The 24,457-nt window shown below is 38.9% G+C and overlaps 1 protein-coding gene across 5 annotated transcripts in view; it reads left to right on the forward strand.

Annotated features, from left to right (window-relative positions):
• AKAP7 (A-kinase anchoring protein 7) overlaps window positions 1-21,546 on the forward strand; it is a 123,074-nt gene extending 101,528 nt beyond the window's left edge. For 3 of the 5 annotated variants that reach the window (XM_070376675.1, XM_070376676.1, XM_070376678.1), the window contains one exon: window positions 19,443-20,453. In XM_070376675.1, the coding sequence (XP_070232776.1) occupies window positions 19,443-19,636 (194 nt within the window). In that variant the 3' untranslated portion in view covers window positions 19,637-20,453. Of the gene's footprint in view, window positions 1-19,442 lie in introns of all 5 variants that reach the window. The other 2 variants (XM_070376674.1, XM_070376677.1) reach the window with 2 other exon arrangements.
• The last annotated feature ends 2,911 nt before the right edge of the window (window positions 21,547-24,457 follow it).

Below are 24,457 nucleotides of genomic sequence, written 5' to 3' on the forward strand. Positions count from 1 at the left end.
TTTCTACCCAATTCCTGAAATTCCTTTGACTAGGAGCAGTTCTTCCCCATTTAGACACCAAGAGCATGAGAAGCAGACCTCCATTGCTGGAAGAAATGAATTTACCCTTACAGACCACCAGTGATTATTCAACAAGTTCATCTGCTCATTTAACTTCCTACAGGGGGAGCCTGGTGGGCTGCCATCTATGGGGTCGCACAGAGTCGGACATGACTGAAGCGACTTAGCAGCAGTAGCAGCAGCAGTATCAATTCACACAGTCAGAGAACTTGATGAGTAGTAGATATCACCAAAGAGAACGTAAAAAAAATCATTTGATTTTTGTCTTTTTGGAAGCCTCTAGTAAATTCCTAGTCTTAGGTCACTGAGAAAAGAAAAGTATATCCTCGATTACCTTTAGGATATACTTTCATATTTACTTTTCTCAACCATTATTTCTGAGGCCGCAGCAATCAATTTATGAGTTCACTGAGCTTCATTTTTTAAAATATAACAAGACCATGCGTAATGAACAGTTGGCCGCACGGCGAGGGCTGCGGGGCTCAGATGAGCGGGGGTGGTTTGAACTGAAATGGTGGGGGTGGGGGAGCAGCGACAATGCCTTTGGCCCCACACCTCTCTGTAGGCCCACTCTGTCCCCCTCAGAGCCCTCTCGGAAGCTCTGTGGGGACAGCAGAGCAGAATGACTTGCCCCATTTTACAGTGGAGGAATAGTTCTTTTTGCTCAGGATTCAGTGTTTGAATTTGTGCTCTGTTTCTTTGTTTTTATTGTATGCCCAGAGTAATGGCCAAGGATGACCGTAAATTGTCAATTTTCTCTTGATTTTGTTTTAACGGTCAACCATCTCATCTTCACGTTTTGTTTAGCCTGGAAATGCTCTGTTTGACCCAGCAGCATTGCTGGAGTAATAGCCATTAGACTCAGTCCACAGTTTTTCTCAGGGCTTACAAGCCAAATACATTGTCCTGTGCATCTGGATTTCCTTGGTCAGACTTTGAAAATTAGGTTTTGGGAGCCATGAAAGAAAGATAACAGAAACAGTTTACCCTACTTTCTGTGTTGGCTAGTTGAATCATTAGATGGAACATTTTTTAGCATGAAACACACTCCACATGATCATACCAAAAGCATTTGCTTTAAGATTGGGCAGTTAGCTGAGTTAAACAGAGCTAGGTTTTGAATCCTTTTAAAAAATCTGATTTCTTTCAACCTGTGTGTGATATTTCAAGTATTTATGGTGCTCTTAAGACTTCCCAGGCGGTGTTAGTGATGAAGAACCCACCTGCCAACGCCGGAGACAATGTAGGGTTCATTAGGGTCGGGAAGATCCCTGGGAGGGGGGGATGGCAGCCCACTCCAGTATTCTTGCTTGGAGAATCCCATGGACAGAGGAGTCTGTCAGGCTACAGTCCATAGGGTCGTAAAGAGTCAGACACGACGGAAGCAACTTGGCATGCACGGTGCTCTTGATCATATTGTAGTTAAGCTTAGGTTTTGTCCCTCTCACTAAGCCTAACAACTGGTTATTTACATCAAGCCTGAAACAGAATGAAGCAGAATCACTGGTTAGTGGCATAGCTGATGTTTTCCTATAAAATAATAGAAATGTTCTGAAACCCAAGCTTACATTTTGAAGCATTAGCAGGGTTGTAAAAATCTGATTTTCTTTACCATTATACCTCATGGGTTGAAATAAGCAATTCCTTGAAGACCAGCCATAGTAATTTTTGTGTATGTCAGAATTGAGAAGTATAATTTGATCATAGTAGATGCTCTAGAAACAAGAGATGAGCAGATTCCACGGCATGCCCTGCAGGAGCCTCCGTGGTCCCTCCCGCACACATTCTCAGCCTCATCCTTCTCCATCTCTGTCTCCTCCTCTGTCACCACCTACAAGACTGCATTCTGAAGTTTCCCTTATTTATTAATACATAATAACTTCTACCTCTACTCAGTTGCAGGTTTCCTGAAGGCAGGGTCCATGCCCGTGACTGTGTGGCCAGAGAGCTGAAAGGAAAGAAAGAGGAGATCAAGGGGGGAAGAAGGAAGGAAGATGGAAGGAAAGGATTCACTGCATTCACCAACACCCATTGTTGTTGTTTAGTTGCTAAGTCGTGGCCGACTCCTTTGCAGTTCCATGGACTGTAGCCCGTCAGGGTCCTCTGTCCATAGAATTTTCGAGGCCAGAATACTGGAGTGGGTTGCCATTTCTTTTTGCAGGGGATCTTCCCAACCCAGGGATCAAAGCCATGTCTTCTGAATTGGCAGGTGGATTCTTTACTGCTGAGCCACCAGTGAAGCCCCAAAATCCATTATTTAGTCTAAAAGTTAAAAAAAAAATAAAAATAAAAATTTCAATCTGCTAGCGAAACCTTCTGAATCTTTGTTTTCCAGTCAACCAGTTGTTAAATGATACAGTATTTCTCATACATATACCTTCATTTCTCCAGGACAAGGCTGCAACAGGGAATTGTGGAGAATCTGCTGGGGGGTGGGTGTCGTGTATCAACTCATCTTTCTGATTTCAAGTGGGAGCTGTGGATTGCCATCACTACTACGTGGTATTGGTAGGCATTTTATGTAGCTCTTGTATCTCCATGTTCTTGCTTGAAATAATGAAAGAACAGCACTTGTTTTACCTCATGAGATTTCTTTGAGGACCAAATAAAAGAATGTTCCTGAAAGCACTTTGGAAAGGGTGAAGTGTTCCCTAAATAGATGGAAGGATATATTCTTGCTATTGCTGTTAGTGACCTGGTACCTTGGGGTTTTTCTCAGCCTGTGGAAGCTCTTGATCTGGGTGTATCCTTTTTGCTTATAAAAGAGGTGAAGTGATATCTATAGTTATGATTTATTTCACCAATTAGATTGATGGCAACATTTATGCCGCTGATTACATTGGTGAACATTACCTTCAAAACAGGAAAGTGACCTTTATTTCTGCTTGAATCTGCTGCTACCCTGGAAGATCAGCCTAGGAAAGAAAAGTATAGTTTATCATGAGCAGATGTATTGGTCAAACACATGAAAATTAATTCTAGTTAGTTGTACCTTTAAGTTTTATGTGGTGTAGTTGCTCAGTCGTGTCCGACTCTTTGTGACCCCACGGACTGTAGCCACCAGACTCCTCTGTACATGGAATTCTCCACGCAAGAATACTGGAGTGGGTTGCCATTCCCTTCTCCAGGGGATCTGCCCAGCCCAGGGATCAAACCTGTATCTCCTGCATTGCAGGCAGATTCCTTACCCTCTGAGCCTCCAGGAAAGCCCTAAATAAAAGAATGAATAACATAAACATAATAATTTTAAGTTTCAAAGCAGTGCTCATTTTCTAGCCTTCTTGTCTCTCTGCCAGATAAGAGCATGATTATTTGAAAATTTATGCTCCGTACATGTCTGAAACATGTTCATTTCTTCTTTGCCATGAGAATCACTTTCCAATGATAGCCAAAGAAGTTTCGACTTCTTTGCACCAGGACTTGGGTTTGGAAGGTCTGCTTCTTTATCACTGCTCGAACTGCACTCCACAATCAGCTTTGTACAAAATGACATAGAGTGGTCCTGAGCAGACCATCAGGGGGTATAGGGAACTCCTTATATTTCCACCTGAGCAAATACAGGAATCAAAATTCAGGAGGAAACAACCACAGTTTCTATTTAATAGAGAGCAATTTATGATACGGAACAGCAGATAGACACCTACAGACAACACAAGGCAAAACAAGTGAGCAAACAAACCACGGAGAGCAGAGTGCCCCTTGGAAATAGATTTCAACAACAGAGTGATGATAATCACCTGTCAATCAAGTACCGGGTAGCAGTTTAGTTTGCAGTCTTTGAACATATTGGTGCAAATGATATGTGTCTGATACACTGAAGAGGAGAATGAGAATGATTTGGGTTTATTCATGCTCAGAAACTACCCCAGTTTCTTTCTCTGGAAATTATTTTCAAATTTTGATATTGAGCACGAGAGAAAAAAACATGATTCAGAAAGAGAGCACTTGAGACTCTGAAGCCTGCAGCTGGGAGAGAGCACAGATATCATAGTTGAGACGTGACTCTTAGAGAGAAGAGCTGAGGGAGTCATCCTTACTACTCACTTCATGCTAATTGCAAAGAGTGACAGGGCACCAGTCTATTCAGCGAGTTCACATGTGGAATAAACCCCTCAATAGTCCCTCATCGTGGGGAGGAAATTGTTCTCATTAGTATTTTATTAATTGAGGTAGAATTTACATACAGAAAAATTCACTTTTGTGTGTGTATAGTTCTATGAGTTTTGATCAACACATAGAGTCATTTAACCACCACCAGTCAACAGTGGAAGCGTTGCTTTACCCTTCATATGTTCTCGGGCCCCTTTGTAACTCCTGTCCTCATCCCCAGCCCCTGGAAACCACTGGTCTGTTTCACTACTGATGGTTTTCCCTTTCTCAGAATGTCATAAAGATGAGATCAGGCAGTATGCAGCCTTTTGACTCTGGCCTCTTTTCACTTAGCAGTAATGCACCTTAGATTCATCTGTGCTGTGGCATGTATCAGTGTTCATTCCTTTGTTTTGCTGAGTACTAGTCCATTGGGTGGATATACCACAGCTTATTGATCCATTCACCAGTTGAAGGTATTTCAGTTGTTTCTAGTTTGGGGCATTTGTGAATAAAGCTACGATAAACATTCATGTATAGATTTTCATGTGAGCATAAGCTTTCATATCACTTGTTTTCAATTCTAGCGAGGAATGAGATTGCAGGGTTGCGTGGTAAGAGTATGGCCAACTTTCATAAGATAAACTTTTATTTGAAATTTGCAAAGTTTTTACAAGCTGACTATGCCATTTTTGCATTCCCACTAGCAACAGGAGTTCCACTTGCTTCAAATCCTTACCAACACTTGATATTGTTTATCTTTTAAGTTTTAATTTTAGTGGATGAGTGGTAGTATCTCACTGTGACTTTAATTTGCATTTTCCTAATGGCTAATAATGTTGCGTATCTTTTCATATGTTTATTCGCCATCTGTATATCACTTGGAAAGTAACATTTCAATTCTTTTGGGTCATTTTTTATTTTATTTTGTCTTACTAAGTTGTTGGAATTTTTTTGTATTCTGAATGCACTTTCTTTATATATGTATTATGTATATATATTTTGCAAATATATGTACTTTCTCCTAGGCTGTGGTTTGCTTTTTTTGCCTTAACAGTGTTTTACGAAAAGCAAAAGTTTTACATTTTGATGATGTCCAATTTATCCTTTTTAGGGAATACGTTGTGGTTTTCATCTCCTGGTTAAAAATCTTTGCCTAATCTGAGGTCACTGAGAAGTTCTATATTTTCTTCTAGACAAGTTAGCTCTTACAGTAAGTCTGCTATCCATTTTGAGTTCATTTTTATATATAGTATGAGATAAGGTTTGAGGTTCTTTTTTTATATAGATGATCATTCTAAACACCGTTTCTTAAAAAGATTATTCTCTCTGTGTTGAACTGTCTTGGTGCCTTTGTTGAAAATCAGTTGGCCACATGTTTGTAAATCTATTTCTGGGTTGTGTTTTATTTCATTGATCGATATGGTTGTCTTTAGGCCAATACCACATTGTCTCTATTTCTGTAGCTTTATATGAATCTTAAAATCAGGTAGTATAAGTTTTCCAACTTTGTTCTTTTTTACAAAATTGTTTCTGCTGTTCTAGTTTCTTTACATATTCATATACATTTTAGAACTCCTCAATTTCTATGAAAAGGGCTGGTGGGGTTTGGATTGCAGAACTCTGTAGTTTTTGCATTTACAGAGCAGTTGATGGAGAATTGACCTCTGAAAGATAGTGAATCTTTTGAAAAATGAGTATAGTTTAATCTCTCTATCTAGGTCTTATTTCATTTCTTTCAGGAAATTTTGCAGTTATTAGCATTTAGGTGTTACATACACTTTGTTGAATTGTCCCTAACTATTTATGCTATTAAAAATGATATTTTTGAATTTCAGTTTCTAGTTGTTATGACTAATATATATAAGTTGACTTTAAAAACATCTTTTAAAGATATCTTGCTGTTATTAATTTCTTATTTGACACCATTGTACTGACCACATGCACTGGATGAATTCAGTAAATTAAAATTTGTTGAGACTTATTTTATGACTCAGAATATGATGTCCTTTTATAACTGTTTTCTGTACATCAGAGAAGAATGTGTTTGTTGCTATTGTTGGGTGAAGTGTTCTATAATTATCTATGGGTAGTTAGGTGGATTTGGTTACTAGCATTCAAGTCTTCTCTGTTTCTGGTGAATTTTTCCCTCCTTGTTCTGTCAACTATAGAAGTGGTCTTGAAATCTCAAACTGTAATTGTGGATTATCTGTTACACTTTTAGTTCTGTTGGTTTTTGCTTCAGGTACTCTGAGGCTCTTGTTATTAGGTGCATACACATTTATGATTTTTATACCCTGTTGATAAACTTGACTCTACTATAATTATAAAATGTCCCTCTTTATGGCAGATAATATCCTTCTTTTTTTTCTGACATCTGCCTTGTCTGGTATTGATTCTCTAGCTTTCTTTTGATGAGTGTTAGTGTGGTACATCCTTTTCCATCCTTTTACCTTTAACCTTTCTGTTTCTGTGTATTTGAAGTAAATTTTTTGTTGACATCATAGCTGATTCATGTTTTCTTATCCAAATGAACAATCTCTGACTTTCTCCTGGTATATTTAGAGCATCTTCTGTTGTATATGATTATCAATATGGGTGAGTTTAAATCATCCATTTTGCGTATTGTTTTCTACTTGTCTCCTTTGCTCTTTGTTCCTCTTTCTTCTCTTCTACTATGTTGCTGCTGCTAAGTCGCTTCAGTCGTGTCCGACTCTGTGCGACCCCAAAGACAGCAGCCCACCAGGCTCCGCCGACCCTGGGACTCTCCAGGCAGGAACACTGGAGTGGGTTGCCATTTCCTTCTCCAATTCATGAAAGTGAAAAGTGAAAGTGAAGTCGCTCAGTCGTGTCCGACTCTTCGCGACCCCATGGACTGCAGCCCACCAGGCTCCTCCGTCCATGGGATTTTCCAGGCAAGAGTACTGGAGTGGGGTGCCACTGCCTTCTCCGTTTACTGTGTTATTTTATATTAAAAAGCATTAGGATTTCATCTTAGGTTCATTATTAGTTTATTAGTTATACTTTTTTATTTTTACTTTAGTAGTTGCTCTTGGGTTTTAAAACATACATCCTTAAGATGGTTTGCCTTCAAGTAATATTATTTCTTCTTATCACATTTAACATAAGCACCTTATGACAATTATTTCCATTTCCCTCTTGGCCTTTGTCCTATTGTTACCATATACTTTATTTCTATGTATTATATAAACTCCATTTAAAATAGTTATGTCTTTTAAGGAGATTAAGAATGAGAGAAAGCTTTTTATTTTTATCTGTATATGTACAGGTTTTAGTTCTCATCTTTGAATAGATCCAAATTTCCATCTGGTCGCATTTCCCTCCTGCCTTAAGTTTTTCCTTTAACACTTCTTCTAGTGCTAGTTGGCTGATGATGGATTAATTTAGCATTTACATGTCTGAAAAAGTCTTTCACCCTCACTTTTAAAAGATAATGCGTCCAGATAAAGAATTCTGGGGTTCCTTTTCCCGTTCTTTTAGTAAAGATGTTGTACTAATGTCTTTTGGCTTGCATTGTTCCTGATGTGTGGATCTGCTATCATTCTTGTCTTTGTTCCTCTGTATAATGTGTCCTTTTTGCTTTGGCTGCTTTTATGATTTTCTTTTAATATTGGTTTTCAGCAGTTTGATCATCATGTTACTTGGTGTGATTTTCTTCACATTTCTTGTACTTGATATTTTCTGAGCTTCTTGATTTTAAGGTTATGGTTTTTATTGCATTTCAAACATTTGGCCCATTATTTCTCTCTATATATATTAGAAGGCGATGGCACCCCACTCCAGTACTCTTGCCTGGAAGATCTTCATGGACAGAGGAGCCTGGTAGGCTGCAGTCCATGGGGTCACTAGGAGTTGGACACGACTGAAGGGACTTAATATATATATTACATATATTTCTTTATACAGGTGTGTATTTTGCACTCCCCTTTCTCTTTCCTTATTAAATTGGCCCACAGTGGCGTTTAATTCCTATTTCTTCACTCTCTGTAATGTGTCCCTTTGTTTCCTGCATTTACCACAGTTCAGGTCCTCATTGTTTCTCTTTTTGTCTGTTGCAAGAACTTGTCTTTATTTTGCCCCTCTCCAGTCCTTCTTCTATATTCCTCACGGTCTATCACAGTGAGTTTTCTGAAGTGTGCTAACCCTTCAGTGGTTGCCTGTTGCCTGTAGAATGCACTTAGACTCCACAGCATGGTCCGTAGAGCCCCTCATCCCTCCCTGCTCGGTAGCCTTTTCCCTGTAGCACCCCCACCCCACGGATGGCACTCTGAACTCTTTATGGCAGTACCACAGAAGTGCCTCCAGTTCCCCAAGTGCATCGTGCATTTCCATCTATGTACACACTCATGCCTTTGTTACGAGACCGTCCTGCCTCCCTTACCTTGTGCCTATAAATGCCTCCTCATCAAATTCACATACCTCCTCTGTGAAGCATAATAACCTTGTCATCCCTTTCCAACTCCTTTGGACCTTGAACACGCTCTGTTGTCTTGAGGTCATTGTTTATTAGTCATCCTCTAGGCTGACTTATGTGTGGGTAGAGACTGTATTGTATTTCTTGTTAAATACTTAGTAATGGCACGTAGCAAGCACTTAGTAAGGTGTTTGAGTAGATTGGTGATTGGTATTTAGTAGGTATTGAGACCATTCTTCTTAAAATAAATTGAACTAAAATTTAAACATAAAACATGTATAAAAAGCACTAATACAATAATTACATTTTGAGAGCCTACTATGTTACAGGCACGATGTTAGGCACATTCCATACCTCACCTCTTGTGTTTACAGCAGCGGTACAAGGAGTAATATCCTCATGAGGGGCCCACTCATGGGAAATTTAAGTTTGGAGAGATTATGAACAAGGCTGTGCAGGTAGAAAATGGCAGAATTGGAATGCAAACTCACGTGTATGTCATACTTTTCCCTTCTTACATGCATATGAGGAGTTCTGCCACGTCACTGATAGTTCTATCGTATTATCTAGGTTTCCAGTAAGAGAGTTACAGCAGAAATTGTGTAGAGAACAGTGTGGATCATAGTATGGACTCAGAAAACTGATGTTACAGACAAAAAAGAAGTCTATCTAAAAGCCTATTGTGTATGTCTGGAAAGAGTTCTTTGGTGGACTGGCCTACAAACATCCAGTGCTTATAACTTGTCTCATCTGTCATATGGCCATGTGACAGGCAGTCTTGAGGTAACAAGTCATAGAAATCTTCCCAAGCCATGGGATGTGGAGTTTCCTACAGAGAGGGGTAAAGATGCTTTAGGCGGTGACTTGGGGAACAGTAGAGGGAAGGAAAGACTCTGGAGGTGCCAGCTGTGCTAACAAAAGATTCAAGAGGCTCAGAAGCCTTAGTCATCATGACAGCTTTGGCTGGGGCCACATGCCTCCACCCAGTCAGCTGCAGGTCACTGCCTGTTGGACCTTATCTCCTCTTAGGTTCCCCTCAAGGCGACCACTGATTTTTAGCCTAATTGCAGCTCACCCCCACCCCTCCAATTTAAAAATGTTGAGTGTAGTGGTTGAGCGTAAAAATGGAGTGTTGTGGTCTCCAGAAGCTGCAGGGGTTGTCCTTTTGTACATAAATATCATGATTTTAAAATTTATTCTGTACTACTGAATTCAGAATAAAATTTACAAAGGCATGGTTCTTTCCACTTTGGCCTTTATATTCTAGAAAATAGTTAAACTGTGGTTTTGGTGTTTTAATTCTAAAATTTTCTGCTGTGTGCTGGGGGTGCAGAGCTTTGGCACTTGACAAAAGAAGGGGAGCTTCTGTTACAGCAGCTCTGTTTTCCATGTTGGCACACAAGGGTCTGAAGACAGTGTCAGTGTAAGTGTGCACTTGGGGACAACTCTTGACCTGTCCCTCATCTCAGAAGAGTTGCAGGTGGTGTGCAAGGAAGCCAAGTATACCACCTCAACCTTTTGAATAGCCTGTGGATCTATACTTAGTGTTTCTTTTAGTCTAGGTAGGTGAAAGAAAAGGTAAGCTCAGCTAATAAAAAGAAGTTTGCTTCTAAAGAGGATACATTATGCTGCAAATTGAAACAAATTAGAACTTTTAATGTAGTTGCATTCTCTCCCTTAGGTCTTACATGATGTTGTAATGAAGATTTTTTGGGTTCTTTAAAAAAAAAAAATCTATTAGCATGACTTATTCTTGTCGTGACTAACAGGCACCTAGATTTTGGCAGTGGATGGAGGGTAGCAGTGCTTTCTGGAGCCCTTCATGTGATATCAGTTAAGGAATTATTGGGTCAATGCACACATAAAAACAGCTGACCCACATTAATACTGACCTTAAATTATCCCAGTAGATATAATTGCTACTCTCCTTGCTGCCACAAAAGAGGTCACTTATTTTCTTTTTCATAATCACAAATATAAATTTTATTTAAGTGCTGACTTGTTACCAGAATTTAAAAAACTAAATCTTGGGTATATACCATGGACTAATGGTGTTACAGCTCTTATGGAGAGTGGAATTGCTTACTTCAAGTTTATTGAAAAGTTTCTTAAGTCTGTTCTTTTAGGGAAAGTATTGTGTTTGGTGGACTTGATAGCATTTCTCATTTCCTTCCCTTTATATTTTTAGAATTTTCCTGAGAAGTCAATTAAAGATATTCTGGGGAGGATTTCTAAAAAAAAGAAAAGAAAAAAAAAACAGTGTCAAAGACAAAGATTAATCTGTCATTTAAAATAGGTATGATAGTAAATAACCTAGGTAAAACCAGAAAGAATATTTTTGTTGAGAGGTTGTTGCATACCTTGGTAATATATTTTATGTGTACTTTTGTTGGAAAATGGTGGTGGTGTTGTTTTAGTCTCTAATCATGTCCAACTCTTTTGCAACCCCATGGACTGTAGCCCGCCAGGCCTCCTCTGTCAAGGGATTGCCCAGGCAGGAATACTGGAATGGGTTGCCATTTCCTTCTCCAGGAGATCTTACCAACTCAGAGATCAAACCTTCGTCTCCCACATTGAAGGTGGATTCTTTACTGCTGAGCCACCAGGGAAGCCCCTTTGTTGGAATATCAAATGATAAATCGTATAGACATTGAACTTCCATTGTTAACTAGGCTTCAGGGAAAATGAATGCAGTCATTTATCCTAGAGGTCTCTGTGGGAGACAGATAACCTTTTTTCAAGTAGTAGGCAGAAAAAGAACATAGCATAACTTTATTCCTAAAATGCCTCTTCTGATTAATCTGAATTAAGAACCTACAAGTGAAAACACAAATAAGGTCTCAGTGGAATGAAGATACACATTTCTTGAATCACTGTATGTTTAACAGGGCTCTATGATGAGCCTTCTGATAGCCTCTTCCCTGGGCTAATGTTGATAGTCTGAGGATGCTTTGTGGAAATCCTAGGTGAGCCAGGGATCCAGGACAGATCTGGAAGATTCATTTATAAATGTATTTTTGTCAATTGGTTAATTAGTTTGTTATTGTAGATTGTTAATATTTGACTGGATATTTTGGCAGACTGACCAGGTTCATCAAGTGGAGAGGGTGGTGATTTTTCATATGGATATTTGGATTAATGGAGTTCTCTGCACTCAATTTAAATTTAATATTAAGTTTAAATTTCTGGCCACTGTGTGCTATCCTTATTGGAAAATAGGAACATTTAAAAAGTTTTGCTACTGCCTGCGAGGACTTTAATCAACTATTCTCTTGACTGACAGATATTTATTGAACTTTTATTGCATTCAATAAACTGTGCCGTGGAGTAGCAGAGCCAAGAGATAACAGAAAAGTAGGGCATGGTTTCTGCACTCAAGATGTGTCTTTAGCAGAGCAGATAACTGAATCAGTAGTTGGTGAATAAATACATTGATAAGTAATGCTCATAATTTGTAATGAAATTTTAAAAGGAAGACCAGTGAGACTTAGTTTTGTCTGTCTCCTGTATCACCATAGGCTGAAATAGCCAGGTATATAGTAAGTGCTCTATGCACCCTTGTTGAATGAATGACCAAGCAACCATGTATTATACATGCAGTCAGAGTTATTGTAATCCAGTGGAAGTTCATCCCTTCTGTCTGGGTTAGCCAAGGAAGGCTTTGTAAAGTAGGGGATTTAGTTACTGAGACAGGCAGGACTGCCTAGAGAAAAGGGATTGTGAAGACGTTCCTGAGGAGATGCTGCAAGCTAACAGTGGAAGTGTGGCAGGGGTGGGTGGTCACCAAAGACAGATCTTGACAAGCCTTGGATGGCACATTCCAATTTTCCTGTAGAGACAATGGAGTGTGAAAAGGATGTTTTAGAAATAGGAATCTAGAGGTGTTATACTAGATGCATTGAAGAGGGGAGAAGTTGTAAAAAGCCCATGGATAAGACTTGGTGATGAAGTGGATTGATGAGGAAAAGGGAGAAGTTAAAGATGGTGACATTCTTGTTTGAGCTTGGTTGACTTGGATAATGTAATAGTAAAAGCATAAACGAAAAAAGGAAAATCAGAAGGGAAAATTAATGTTTTATGGGAAGATTTTTCTGTTTTAAATTTCTTAATGTTTAAAATAAAAGGGACACTTCATTGTGGGCTGAGAAAAATCACAGCCAGCACAAATCTTTTTGACCTGAGAGGCATCTTGGAAACTGAGTTATGATTAGACTCCAGTCCAACCCTGTTATCTTATTGATGATGTATCAGTATGTGATGAGTGATGTTGTCTTATAGCCACCTGGGGTCAGAAAGAGCCCCAGAAATGCAGTCTCTGGCTTAGATGCAGAGCACAAACAGGTTGGCAGATGTGGAGAGTCATTTACAATGTATTGAAGGGTACTTAAGAAGTACTCCTTCACTTGAAGTTTGGTTTTGTCTTAAATTTGAAGAGCCACTATAAAATAGTTCCAGGTAACACACCTGGAGGTATCTATACAGTATAAACATTGTGTTATAAGACTGGTAGAATCCTTTAAATATTAGGCAATGTACTCATTCATTCTTACTAATAAAAACAGTCTTCTTATTGTTGTTCAGTCGCTCAGTCGTGTCCGACTCTTTGCAACCTCATGGACTGCAGCACACCAGGCTTCCATGTCCTTTACCATCTCCTGGAGCTTACTCAAACTCATGTCCATTGAGTCAGTGATGCCATCCAACCATCTCATCCTCTGTTGTCCCCTTCTTCTCCTGCCTTCAATCTTTTTCCCAGCAACAGGGTCTTTTCTCATGAGTCAGCTCTGTGCATCAAGTGGCCAAAGTTTTGGAGTTTCAGCTTCAGTATCAGTCCTTCCAGTGAATATTCAGGATTGATTTCCTTTAGGATTGACTGGTTTGATCTCCTTGCTGTCCAAGGAACTCTCAAGAGTCTTCTCTAGCCCCACAGTTCTTGCTCCCAAATGTGGTATTAATAGTGCCACATTAATAATAATTTCTTTATCTTTCTTTTAATAATTTGACATATTTATGTTTAATAACTTCTGTGTGGATATCACTGAGTTGAAATTTACTCAATTCTAAGCGTATTTTACACTGCAAATATTCTATCTAGGAATTTTTTAGCATAGCTCTGGAGTGCCGTATTTTCACTTTTGAGGAGGCAGCAGTTGCTAAGGCCCTCACTGGTAGTGTGTCCAGATGGACCTGTAACCCATCTCTCTTCTGCTTGGATGTTGCTAGGAATGATGGTATCAGCATAATTGGCCTTGGACATGTGTTAAGTAGAAGTGGTGGGGCTCAGAAGGAGGGTTTAGGTGCCAGTTCTCACTCTTGGCATATATGCTTTTGTATTCCAACCTATTACATGTGAGGATAGAAAATAACGTGCATCTTCCTGCTCACACCCTTTGTGTCTGCCTGACCCAGACCCAAGGTTGTAAGTATAACATTGGGCTTTTGGCTTCTGGAGGTCATGGCTGTTATTCCAAAAACTGAGCTGACATTTACTGTGTGAGGATTCTAATTACTTCTTTTTTTTCCAGCTTTATTGAGATATAATTGACATATAACATTATATAAGTTTAAAGTGTTCAGTGGTGATGGTTTGATAACATATCTATGTATCTATAAATAAAATGAAATGTTTTCTACAACAAGATTAGTTAACACATCTTTCACTTCACATAATTATAGTTTTGTTTTTATGTTGAGAACAATTCTCATAGCATGTTTCAAGTTTAGGATACAGTATTGTTGTCTATAGTCACAATGTTGCACATTAGATCCTCAGAATTATTCATCTTATACTTGAAAGTTTGTTCCCTTTGACCAACATATTTCCCTGCCTCACTCCCCCGCTGGAGTGAGGGGCAACCTCCATTCTGCTTTCTGTTTCTGTAAGTTCTGTGTTTTTTGATTCCATAGGTAAGTGAGGTCATGCAGTATTTGTCCTTCTCTGACTTATTTCACTTAACATAAGACCTCAAGGTTTATCCATGTCACAAATGGCAGGATTTCTTTCTTTTTAATAGATATACACCATGTTTTCTTTATCTGTTCAACTGTTGATGGCCACTGAGCTTGTTTCCATTTCTCGCTATCGTGAAATACGTTACAATGAACATGGGGGCGCAGATGGCTCTTTGAGATAGTGACTTCACTTTCTTCAGATATTTGCCCAGAAGTGGGATTGCTGGAGCATATGATAATTACATGTTTAATTTTTTAAGGAATCCTCATACTGTTTTCCATAATAACTGCATCAGTGTAACATTTTTACCAGTAGTACACAAGGGTTCCCTTTTCTCTACGTCCTCACCAGCATTTATTTTCTACTTTTTTCATAATAACCATTCTGACATGGGTGAAGTGGTACCTCCCTGTCGTTTTGATTTTCCTTTCCCGATGATTAGTGATTTGAAAGTACACCTTTTCCTGTTCTTGTTGGCCATTTGCATGTCTTCGTTGGAAAAATATTCAGATTCTCTGCCCACTTTTTAATAGGATTGTTTGTATTTTTGTCATGAAGTTTTGAATATGAAATCAGGTGATTTGCAAGTATTTTCTCATATTCTGTGTTGTCTCTTCATTTTGTTGATCTCTTCTTTTGTTGTGCACAAGCTTTTTAGTTTGCTTTAGTCCCACTTGTTGATTTCTTCTTTTGTCACTTGTTCTTCTGATATCATATTCAAAAATGATCATTGCTAAAACCAGTGTCAAGGAGCTTTTCTCCTGTGTTTTCTTCTAGGAGTGTTATGGTTTCAAGTCTTACACTTAAGTCCTAAATTCATTTTGAGTTAATGTTTGTCAATGATGTAAGATAGGGGTCAAATTTTTTTTTTTTTTTTTTGCATGTGGATATCCAGGTTTTCCAACACTACTTATTAAAGAGACTGTCCTTTTCCCATTATGTATTCTTGTATTATTGTCATTGTCAAATATTAGTTGACCGTATATATGTAAGTTTATTTCTGGGCTCTTAACTCCATCCCATTGGTCTGTTTTTATGCCACTACCATACTATTTTGAAATCAGGAAGTGTGATGTTTCCAGCTTTGTTCTTTCTCATGATTGCTTTGGCCATTTGGGATCTTTTGTGTTTTCATATGGATTTTAGAATTTTTTTAAAATTTCTGTAAATAAATGCCATTGTAATTTTGATAAAGATTGCATTGAATCTAGATGGCTTTTGGTAGTAAGGACATATTAACGATATTCATTCTTCCAATCCATATATATGGGATATTTTTTTCCATTTATTTGTGTCTTCATTTTCTTTGATCAGAGTCTTACAGGTTTTTAGTATATAGATATTTCACTTCCTTGGTTAAATTTATTCCTTAATATTTCATTGTTTCTGATGCTATTTTAAATGGTATTATTTTTAAAATTTCTTTTTCAGATAGTTTGTTGTTCTGTATAGAAATGCAGCTGATTCTTGTATGTTGATTTTATATCTTCAAACTTTACTGAATTCACTTATTAGGTCTAACAATTTTTAGTATTTTCTGTACACAAGATTATGCTGTCAGCAAACAGAGGGGTTTTTCTTTCTGATATGGATGTCTTTTTTTTTCTTTTTCTTGCCTGATTGCTCTTGCTTGTTCTTCTATTACTGTGTGGAATAAGAGTGGTGAGGGTAGGCACTCTTGCCTTGTTTCTGATTTTGGAGGGAAAGCGTTCAAACTTGCACCATTGAATGTGGTGGGTTTGTCATATATGGCCTTTATTATGCTGAGGTGTGTTCCTCCATGGGCTTCCCAGGTGGCGCTAGTGGTAAAGAGCCCTGCCTGCCAGTGTAGGAGCCGTTAAAAAAAACCGCGGGGTTCAATCCCTGGGTCGGGAATATCCCTGGAGGAGGGCAAGGCAACCCACTGCAGTGTTCTTGCCTAGAGAATCCCATGGACAGAGGAGCCTGGCAGGCTATAGTCCATTGGATCACAAAGAGTCGGGCGTCACTGAAGCAACTTGGCATGCACGTACATGTTCCTCCATATCAAGTTTGTTGAGAGTTTTTGTCACGAAGGGATGTTGAATTTTGTCGTGTGTGTGTGTGTTTTTACCATACATTGAAGTGATTATGTGATTTTTAACCTTCAGGTTGTTAATGTGGCATATCACATTGATGTATTTGCATATGTTGAGCCACTTTTATATCTCAGGGATAAATATCCCTTGATTGTGGTGTATGATCCTTTTAACATACTGTTGAATTTGGTTTGCTAGTATTTTGTTGTGGAGAAGGCAATGGCACCCCACTCCAGTCCTCTTACCTGGAAAATCCCATGGACGGAGGAGCCTGGTGGGCTGCAGTCCATGGGGTTGCTAAGAGTTGAACATGACTGAGTGACTTCACTTTCACTTTTCACTTTCATGCATTGGAGAAGGAAATGACAACCCACTCCAGTGTTCTTGCCTGGAGAATCCCAGGGACGGCAGAGCCTGGTGGACTGCCGTCTATGGGATCGCACAGAGTCGGACACAACTGAGCGACTTAGCAGCAGCAGCAGAAGTATTTTGTTGAGTTTTTTGCATCCAAATTCATGAGGGTATTTGCCTGCCCTTTTTTTTTTCCCTTATAGTATCCTTTATGTGACTTTGGTATCAGGGTAATGTTGATCTCATAAAAGAGTTTGGGAGTGTTATATCCTCTTTAGTTTTTTTTTTTTTTTTCTTTCTGGAAGGGTTTGAGAATTGTTATTAATTCTTCTTCTTTAAATGTTTGGTAAAATTTAGCCATAAACCCAGACTGTCCTGGGCTTTTCTTTGTTGAAGGCTTTTGATTACTGATGTAATCTTAAATTTGTTATTGGTCTGTGGAAAGTTGTATGTTTCTAGGTTGTCTGATTTGTGGCCTATAATTGTTCATAGTAGTCTCTTGTGACATTTTTTTTTTTAAATTTCTGTGGTATCAGTTACAATGTTTCTGATTTCTTTTATAGTTTTTAATTCTCTTTATCTTGGTAAGTCTATTTAAAGGTCTGTTCTTTTTTGTTTTATCTTTTCAAAAAGACAACCCTCTGTTCCATTGATCTTTTCTATTGTTTTTCTATTCTCTATTTCATTTATTTCTGCTCTGATTTTAATGTTCTTTCTGCTAACTTTGGGCTTAGTTTGTTCTTATTTTTCTAGTTCCTTGAGATATTAAGTTAGGTCGATTACTTGAGATTATTCTTTTTTCTTAATGCAGGCATTTATTACCATAAACTTCCCTTTTAGCTCTGCTTTTGCTGGATGATAAGGTTTGGTACGTTGTGTTTCCATTTTTGTTTGTTTCAAAATATATGTTTTAAATTTCTCTTTTGATTTCATCTTTGATTCACTGGTTGTTCATGAGTGTTTGTTTAAATTCTACATATTTGTGAATTTTCCAGTTTTCCTCTTGCTATTGATGTCTAGGTTTATTCCACTATAGTTAGAAAAGATACTTGGTTTGATTTCAGTTTTTAAACATTTGCTGAGACTTGTTTTGGACCTAACAGTCTATCCTGGAGAACGTTTCGTATGTACTTGAGAAGAATGTATATTCTGGTGCTGTTGGATGGAATGTTCTTTATATGTCTCTTGGGTCCATTAGGCCTCAAGTATAGCTCAAGTCCAATGTTTTCTTTTTTTTTCCCAATGTTTTCTTATTGATATTCCGTCTGAATGATCTATCCATTGTTGAAAGTAGAGTACTAAACCCCCCTACTATTATTACATTGATGTCTATCACTCCCTTGAGATCTGTTAGCATTTACCTAATGTACTTACTTCTCCCTGTAAAGTGTCTGCCTGCAATGCTAGAGACCTGGGTTCGATCCCTGGGTTGGGAAGATCCTCTGGAGAAGGAAATGGCAACCCGCTCCAGTACTCTTGCCTGGGAAATCCCATGGACGGAGGAGTGTAGTAGGCTACAGTCCATGGGGTCGCAAAGAGTCGGACACGACACGACTGAGCCACTTCACTCACTTCACTCACTCGCGTAAGGGACTTAGGTGCTTAGAAGTCTTTGCCGCTGTCACTCATCTGCCTTCCTGGGTCCACAGTTCAATGGAAGGAAATAAAGGACTGAATGGGCCTGAGAGGTGAGCCTCTAGTTTTTTTCTTTTACTCAGTTAAGGGAGACAGGAAAGAGAATGAGTGTGAAATGCGCAGCATTCGACCAGATGAGAGCCAGCTCTTTTACAGAAATATGAGAAGATAATTAAACCTTGATCATCACTAGCAGGGAAGCAAAATGACCATAAAATACTAACATCTAGTAATTTACTGTCATAATCCTAATTCTTCTGTAAGAGTTTCCTATTTTTTAAATTGTAGTGATCTGAAATTAAAAAGAATACTAATTTAACATGCTTATTTTAAACTAGTTCCTAGCAGTAGTAACCACCTTTGTCTTCATGGGAGTGCTGAGACTTTGTTAACAGCTGTCCAGGCCAAGTATTATAAAATCACTGATCCTGTGTGCTTAGTTAATTAGGAAATCTCAGTTACCTAACATTTGATAGTGGTGAAGTACGAACAGATACATCTTGCTGGCGATTTCACATGTCTAAGTCTCCCGGTGGTGGGTACATGGACTTTGTAGTAATGATCAGCCTTGGATGAAAGAAAAACAAAAATCCCATGTAGAACTGGGGAACTTCCAGCTTTGCTAGGTAAGGTATTTTTAGATTGGGGCTAATGAACTGCTTTTCAGCCTGAAGTCTTCAGGGACAGGCAGTCTGCAAGTACCAAATGAAAAGCCAAGCCAGTATTCTTGAATGTATAGATCCAGTTTGCCAGATTGAAGGGCGCTTGCTCTTTGTAACTAACTGAACTAGCTGGCCCCTGCATGCCGAGTTTCTATGGCAATGTGATCTCAGTGACCTCTCTTCTCTGTTGTGGAATGTAGGTGATAAGAATGGAGGTGAGCCTGATGATGCTGAACTGGTAAGGCTCAGTAAGAGGCTGGTGGAGAATGCAGTGCTCAAGGCTGTCCAGCAGTATCTGGAAGAAACACAGAACAAAAACAAGCCAGGGGATGGGAGCTCTGTGAAAACTGAAGAGGCTGATAGGAATGGCACTGACAGTGACAACAGGAAATGAGACCCAAATGCAGGCAGGACCCCGCTGCTCCATGAGAAGCACCCCTGCCTTCCTCTGCCAAGTCAGTGGACTAATTTGCATTGTGCTGTCTAAGTGTCCTGTCCAGTCCGTGAAGATTGCCTAATACTTTTCATGATTGATGTCTTTGCATTTCTGAAGCACAACAGAAGAGGAATGGAGAACTGGGACTATCAAAGGAAATCAATTTACGAAGGAAGAATGGCCCTGGTTTCACTTGCCCTCAGCCATGGCTGAGGGAGAGGGGACTTTGGGTTATGCCTTGTGGACTCGAATTAAAGGCCATGGAAGAGGCCTTGACGTAAATGGAATACTGCCATTTCAATTGCTTAGCAGGGCATTTGACTACCTTATCTGAGGCCAAAACACACAGAGCTAACAAGTGCTACGCTTAAAATGATCACTGTTGACATTATTGCCCATAAGTTGGTCCACAGGTTTTCATGTCTGTCCTTTGTGTGTTGTTGCTATGCATTATTTACAGTAAATTTGATTCTTGTAAATGATATATTTTGGTGAAATGCAACCTTTTCTATAAAATGTGGGCAGCATTTTAAAGGTTTCTTTTTAACCTTCTTTTGATAAGTCAGTGTGCCATATTTAGTGTTTTTCATTGGCATTTGTACGTGAAATGTATCATATAATTTTTTTCCCATAGGCCCGAAACCTATTGGAATCCAGGACTTAATTAATGAAGCTTTGCGTCGAGAGAGGATGGGTCTGCAATCCAAAGTGAAGGAGATAAAAGCACTTTTATTAAAGCCTGAGATTCAGGCCAAAATCAGGAGGGAGCTCTTTGAAGGAAGATTCATTAACAACAGTAATCAAGGAAACGATGTGGATTTCAGTGCAACTTTGACATAAACTCTACATTGTTATCATGGTACTAGAGTTTATGATATCTTTCCAGCTCATTAAATAGCTCTTTGGTGAATACCAAAGAAGTGTTCTGATAGTTTGCACAACAGCAAACCAATATTTGGTAAGGAATGAACAATTTCTTTCCAAAGAAAACTGAATTCTGCACTGTTATTTTTAAGCTAAACTTTTGTGTTTTAGAATGTTTATCTCTGTAATATCAAGATTCATTTTATAGAAAAGACTTCTTAATTAGCTGTTGTGAGATGTTCCTTGAGTCCTCACAGATAAAATATACAGACTGTGAAAAATCATTTACTAAAAAAAACACAAAATAAAACCCAGTATTTTAAGGGTTATTTGTTTCCTGTTAACATGACTTTTGTTGTTGTTCAGTCAAAAGAAGCATTGTTCATGTGTATCTATATCTAGTGTTACTTTTAATGAGACTGAATGTTTATTGATCACTAGTACTTGAATGAACATTTATAAATGTAATTATTGCAGTCACTGGTTAAGAATGTTTTATAATTTCCATATGTATTATTTTTCAATGATTGAAATGTAGTTTGCTTTTTCATTTCTTACTGAATGTTTGGGGTTTTTATTTTCTACTTTTCTGAAGATAAGCTAGCCCATGTCTTATTGTATCCCTTATAATCTGAATTTGCTTGCACTGGTTCATTTTTAAAGAATATTCTTGAAAATTTTCCTTCCCATATGATAATCACTGGTAACAGCTTTTTCTATGATCATTGTAAAATTGCTGCTACTAACAGATCATGCTGGAGGAGGAAATTATTAGAGATCAAATATGTAATCATTTCAAAGATAAAATCCAATTTACTCATGGATTTTTGCTATTTTTTCACTGGGTAAATTATATTACATTTATTTATAAGTGAGTTTATGCATTTTCATGCCTCTTAATAAATGTATTGTTTTCCCTTGTTGCCTTTCTTCATTTATTTTTTTTCTTCTTAGAATCTGAATATAGTGAAGTCAGAAATAGGGGCTCTGATAGTTTCAGTGTTTTTTAAGACTATTTTGTATTAGATATAGTTGGATAACAATGTTGTGATAGTTTCATGTGTACAGTAAAGTAATTCAGTTGTATATATCCATGTGCCTATTCTGTTTCAAATTCTTTTCTCACTTCAGTTCAGTTCAGTCGCTCAGTCGTGTCCGACTCTGCGACCCCATGAATCGCAGCACGCCAGGCCTCCCTGTCCGTAGGTTGTTACATAACATTGAGCAGCATTCCCTGTGCTATACAGTAGGTCCTTGTTTAGTGTTTCTTAACTTTTGTGTTCTTATCCTGTTTGCTAAGATAGCACAGTTGTCAGAGCACCTTTAACCTTAGACTTTTAAATCACTCCAAATCAGTCAGCTTCACAGAGAATATCAACAGAACATTAAAGGCAAAGAAAATCTCAGTAGCATCTCATAAACTGCTCACAGCGTGTCACTCCAGCAATGTCAGTAGCAGAGATAAGAGAGCATGTGCATCCAGATGTGGAGACCTGGGTGCTGCTTCCCATGAGCCTCTCCGAGGGTGGAGGTTTTATTGTATGTAGACGACTTCCTTGAGTTAACCCTTGAGGTGGGAAGCAAAGATATTTGGGAGCTTGCCTTGTTCTTGCCTGGAAAATCCCACGGACGGAGGAGCCTGGTGGGCTGCAGTCCATGGGGTCGCTGAGGGTCGGACACGACTGAGCGACTTCACTTTCACTTTTCACTTTCATATATTGGAGAAGGAAATGGCAACCCACCCCAGTGTTCTTGCCTGGAGAATCCCAGGGATGGAGGAGCCTGGTGGGCTGCCGTCTCTGGGGTCGCACAGAGTCGGACACGACTGAAGTGACTTAGCAGCAGCAGCCTTGTTCTTTAAGAGAGGAAACAGTCATAAGGAGATAAAGTGCTTTATCCAAGGCCACACTGCTGCTAGGCAATTGGACCTGTGCTCGGACCTAGGGCCCCATCTCAACATCCACTGTTCAATAACCTGGTAATAGTATTTTAGGAGAAACAGCATGCTAAGTTATTAGTATTTTAGGAGAAACAGCACATCTTATAGCATATCATAGATCTCTTTATCCTCAAAGAGCTACTTCAACACTTCCCAGCAATTTGAAAAGCTAAAAAAGTATCCTTTTTGCAATTTGGAGTTACACGACTTTCTGCACAACTTACTGTTTTTTTTGATTAAGCATCATACCTCCCAGGTGTTACATACCTGGCTGCGAGCCAAATGCTTTAGGCACATTATTATGTTTCTTCCCTTCAGTGACCCTGTTAGGAAGTTACTAGTACTGTTTTACAGATTAGGAAATTAGGAAAGTGGGGCTGTAAATGGTTAAATGGCTATTTATAAAGCTAATCAAAGGTAGGGCTCAGTTTAGACTTGGGTCTATTCTACTTCAAAGCCAAGCTGTTTCCACACAGCAGCAGTTCCTCTCTCCACTGAATACAAGTCATTTCACAAGTTAAGAATGTGGAACAAAGGGAAGTCATTTTCTTTTGACTAAATCATCTCCCTTGAAGCCCTGAAGTTCTATGAACATAGGAGAGAAGTTTGTGATGGGAAATATTCAAAATGACTTTTTCCCCATTTAGTCAGAACTGGAGAAGAATCGTTTGTTGGGTCACCGAGACAGACTGTGTTGTCCTCCATTGGTCTAGTGTGTTATATAGCCTTGTCTTCTGACAGGGAGGCTGCGTGGTTGGGGAAAGGGTGTCAGTCTGGTCCAGGAGGCAGACTGTGGTCTTAGACCTGGACCGCACCAACGGTGATTCTGAACAAACCAGTTCCCTTTTCTGAATTGAAGCAGTTTGGTGATAGGTGATTTCCAGGGATCCTAGTCTCTTTGTGACTTTATTTTGATGGTATTCATGCTGATGCCATGTCTCAACCAGCTACCCACATGTAAGACCTTCTTGCTTACACCATTCTAGTACATCTGTTGTCAACAAGAGACTGAGATTTCTAGAAGGCTTTGTCAGCATCATGTAGGCACAAATTTACTTTTATGACCAGATTCCAACATTTTCTGTCACTGGTAAAATAGTAGACCCTATATGAATATTTTTTAAAATATCAAAAAAGTAATATTTTCAAACAGCAGGACAAGACTTTGCTAGCTTTGAACTTGGTCCTATTTGTAGCATAGATAGCCATGACAAACATAGACTGTGTGTTGAAAAGCAGAGACATTACTCTGCCAACAAAGGTTTGTATAGTCAAGGCTAGGGTCTTTCCAGTGGTCACGTGTGGTTGTGAGAGCTGGGTGGTAAAAAAGACAGAGTGCCAAGGAATTGATGTCTTTGAACTGTGGTGCTGGAAAAGACTTCTGAAAGTCCCTTGGACAGCAAGGACATCAAACCAGTCAATCTTAAAGGAAATCACTGAATTCTCATTGGAAGGACTGATGCTGAAGCTGAAGCTTCAGTATTTTGGTCACCTGATGAGAACAGCCGACTCATTGGAAGTCCCTGATGCTAGGAATGATTGAGAGCAGAAGGAGAAGAGGGCATCAGAGGATTACATGGGTGGATGGCATCACCAATGCAATGGACATGAACTTGGGCAAACTCTGGGATCTGGTGAGGAACAGGGAGAACTGGTGTGTTACAGTCCACAAGGTCACAGAGTCAGACACAACTGGGCGACTGAACAATAGCAACAGTAGCATCTTAGATGATTGTTGTATTACTCTACCTTTCGTTCTAAACTTCAGACCTTTGAAATATACTAGTTCTAGCTAGAGCATACTTAAGATTCAAACTATTCCCTCTAAAACCCCAGTGCTTCTATGTGTCATCTCAGCAGCCAGATGTTCCCATAAGGAGATAATTAAAACAGTTTTGACTTCATATTCTAGATGTCCTTTCAGACAGAAGACTAATACAATATGTTTGCACCTCTGTAGTTGATCACCAATTCAT

This window comes from Bos mutus, chromosome 9, assembly GCF_027580195.1.
Source record: "Bos mutus isolate GX-2022 chromosome 9, NWIPB_WYAK_1.1, whole genome shotgun sequence".
In the NCBI taxonomy this organism is placed as follows: Eukaryota; Metazoa; Chordata; class Mammalia; order Artiodactyla; family Bovidae; genus Bos; species Bos mutus.